A 3,885-nucleotide genomic window follows, 5' to 3' on the forward strand; every position below is an offset into this window, starting at 1 on the left:
ACTTAGATCATCGGAATCATAAAGAAAATGTGTAAATATATGTTCTCGCATTCCAACCTTAAAATATATTAATTTGAACATCATTAATACATTTTTCTGTATATCTTTTACTTTTTATTTACATAATTTCATTTCACATGCTCGTATTGAAATCTATATGTTATTTTTCGGAATATACTTTATTGTGAACGTGTGACCAAGTTCTCCATCAATATTTCCATAATTATGAGATTGTATACAAACTAAGAAAATGGTTTAAATATATAAATTAGAAACAACAAAGGATCAAAGCATTCACTTGAAAAGGGTATGCATTATTTTACTTATCAGCAATATCTTTTTCTTATAGCACTCAGCAAATAACTGTGTGCACTTGAATTAGTGAAATATATCCTAGTTGAAACCTGAGATGAGTAGAAAAGGAAAACCAAAGCACAACCACTAAAAATGAAAATGATATGCTAAAAGTCTCTGAAACTCGCAACCAGTTCTGACAGAGTTCTTGTAGATGATCCATCTTCTTTAATCGCATTAGCAGCAGAAAACTTCAGAAGTTCCATTCTTTGTCGAATTTCCTTGCCTTCTTTCTCTTGGAACAAGCCTATCACAACCTTAGAAATTTCTTCTCTTTCTCTCAATCCACTGTGGTTAACTTTTGGTCTGAGTGCCACCTTCAGATCATCAGTTAGGATTGCTGCATTCAGGCTCTGCTCAGCAAAGAGAGGCCATGCTATCACTGGCACACCTTTCACAACACTTTCAAGCACCGAGTTCCAACCACAGTGAGATAAGAACCCCCCAGTCGCACTGTGACCAAGCACTTGAATCTGAGGGGCCCAATAAGGAACAACCAACCCTTGCTGCTTGGTTCTCTCCAAGAAACCCTGTGGAAGAAACTGCAGAGGGTCCTTATCTTCAGCACCAAAGTATGCAGAACTGACCTCAAAGCTAGGGACTCTCACAACCCAAAGAAACTTTTGGCCACTCAGTTCTAACCCAAAGGCTAATTCATTGAGTTGGTCTTGAGAAAGTGTGCCACCACTTCCAAAGGACACAAACAAAACAGATTTGGGTTCTTGCTTATCCAACCACCTTAAACACTCCACCCCATTTTCATGATCAATCGACCCCATCTGAATGATGGGTCCAACAGGGTAAATCCCGGGCTTCCCTTTCACGTGTTCATGCAAAGTTGTTATGGCCTCTGATTCCAGTCCGAGGAAGGTATTCATAAAGATACCATCGGGAATATGAAACCTTTTGGAGCGTTCCAGAAACCCCTTGTAACCTATGCCAGAGAGATTCTGAAAAGGAAGAGGAAAATCTTTTCTGAGAACAGGTACACAACCAGGTATCTTTATAGGCTCTTGGGGGTCCCTGGACTCAGAAGAAAGTATCTCATCTAGCTTTGATGAGTAGAAGTACATAGAAAGCAACATGGCAGATTGAGGGAGGTAAATGTAAGACAAGAGGTTAAGTTCCTTGGCAAGGTCCAATGCCCCATTTGCAAAAACATCCACAACCAAAGCTACAACCTTTGCTCTTGAACATAGGGACTTCAATTCTTGCCTTATGTAGGGTAGAGAGAGATTGACAGAGAGTTCGATTTGAAGTGCGAGAACAGAGGGATCTGTCTTTTGTTCAAGGTTGATGGGGGGAAGGAAAATGGAAGTTATGGTTGATGGAAGAGTTTGAAGGTAAGCTTTGGAGGAAGAAGGAGGTGACCCAAGTGAGGGAATGAAGCATGTGATGTGAAAATGTGGGAGGAGATGGAGAAGGCGTTTGGAGAACTCAAGAATTGGGACCAGATGGGTGAAGCCAGGACTAGGAACCACTACTATGTGAGGTTTCTCCATGGATTCGGGACCAAGATAGTTGTAACAGTGGCTTTTCTGGTTGCAAACTGATAACAGTATTTATGCTTGTAGCATTTGAAGTCTTACACGAAGGTAGTTGGAAGATTTGTGCGCAGACATCGAAGACCGAGAAACCAGGGTCGTTGCGGCACAGGAGAATCTGTTTAGCTCATCTCAAACTATTGGAGCGGTCATGTCTTTTTTTTATAAGTAGCAAACAAAGTCACTCACCTACTTGCAGTGGCAAACTATAATTTTTCTAACTCTAGACAACAACAAACATATTTGATACTCACCTACTTACCCCATTTTCTAGAATCACTAAATTTAAAGTCTTTTTGTAATAAATTAAATAATTTTTGCAGTTGTTTATTATTATTATTATTATTGAAACATGCGACACATATATTTGTCTACAATTTTTTTGTTGTAAGTAATTAATGTAATTTAAAAAATTATTAAATTTAAATAAAGGTTTACTTAAAAAATAAAATAATAAGATAATTATTTTAATCGTTTTAATTTAAAAAAATTATTAAGTTAAAATAAATAATCGGTTAAAAAATAAGAAGGATAAATATGTAATATTTGTCCACATCAAAAATAGGAATTCCTTATTAATGTTATAGATTATAATAATTTCATTCCATTAAATATAGCACAAATTCATTGAATTCAGTATTTTTATCTTCTATAAGTGCACAATTATTGGTTTAATTTAATTAGAAAGAAATTATGAATGAAATAGTTACTATTTAAGTAAATACGGAAAAAAATCATCAGCTTTCTTTTAAAAGTGTAAGACTGCAATTAGTTTAAGACCAGAATAATATTTCTCCAATTTGACTAATAAATAGATTGCTTCATATTACAATTAATATGATTCTATCAGATGAAGTTTTTGTTTTTATTTTTATTTATTTATTTGATCTTTATGGAATATACATGGTAACCAGTAATGAATTTATGTAGAAAAAATATATTTTTTCATTTTTTATATAATAAAGTTGTGAAAAAATTTCATTTAATTTCATTTTTTTCTACTTTGTCCTTATTTTATTAAATGGAAATGGAGTTTCGTGTCGAGATACATTTTTTACACAAAATTTAGCTTAAGTGAACATTGTGAAGTATGAAGATGGGTAGATGTTTGAGTTACGTTAATTTTTGTTTTTCGTTGAGGAGCTTTGGATCTCAGATTGAGTTTTTTTTTTCAAATTGTGCAATATGATTCTCAAAATTGTGTATTTCTTAAACGAGAAGTGACTTATTTTGGATTATTTAAACCAAAACAACAAATTTCCATTTAAAATTGTATTTTTGGATTCTTCCACTGAATTTCTTAATCTAGAAGATATTTTTCACATACTTTTTTTTTAATTATGTAAAATAGAATATGCTTCTGGATTTAGAAAAATATTCCTAATATGAAATAGTGTTTTAGAAGGGATTTATAACTAAAAATACTTCTAGATGATCCACAACTACTTTCTAAACTTTACAACTCAAAAGTTGATTTTTTTTTTCTCACATAGCACAGAAATCATTTATTATTACGCATATAGCATATTGTGCCTTATATTTACAGTACACTTTTATTTTAAGTTGAGAAATGGTTTGCCGAAAACCGAATTCTAAGTTATATATTTTTTTTACAATTTTAGGTTAGAATTCGGTTACTGGGAAATTCTGAGTTATATATTTTTTATAATGTTAAAATTTTATATTTTTAAATTTTTTTATAAAGACTTTTATTTTAAAGTATTTAGAGGAAAACATCTAAATGATCTTTTTAGTCAACAATTCAATAGTTTAATGTGTTCATTGATTCACTAAACATCATCCATGACCATTAAACTCACTTATCCACCATCTAAAATAAGAAACGTGAAACAACAATGTGAAAGTAAACTCATTTAAGAAGTTTAGAAATATATTTTTTTTGGGAAATTAACTGCATCTTGTAGAATGGTCTAAAAATTATGGGTTCATAGTCATTTAAAAGCTCTTTGAGTCTAGATTTCAATAA

At 32.4% G+C, this 3,885-nt stretch overlaps 1 protein-coding gene across 1 annotated transcript; it reads right to left on the minus strand.

Moving 5' to 3' along the window:
* Positions 1-293: 293 nt before the first annotated feature.
* On the minus strand, positions 294-2,038 carry LOC108327730 (hydroquinone glucosyltransferase). The gene has a single exon (XM_017561422.2). It carries the CDS (start codon positions 1,854-1,856, stop codon positions 462-464), a length of 1,395 nt encoding a protein of 464 aa, XP_017416911.2. The 5' UTR covers positions 1,857-2,038; the 3' UTR covers positions 294-461.
* Between the last annotated feature and the right edge of the window lie 1,847 nt (positions 2,039-3,885).

The sequence above is a fragment of the Vigna angularis genome, chromosome 2, assembly GCF_016808095.1.
Source record: "Vigna angularis cultivar LongXiaoDou No.4 chromosome 2, ASM1680809v1, whole genome shotgun sequence".
NCBI classification, from domain to species: domain Eukaryota; kingdom Viridiplantae; phylum Streptophyta; class Magnoliopsida; order Fabales; family Fabaceae; genus Vigna; species Vigna angularis.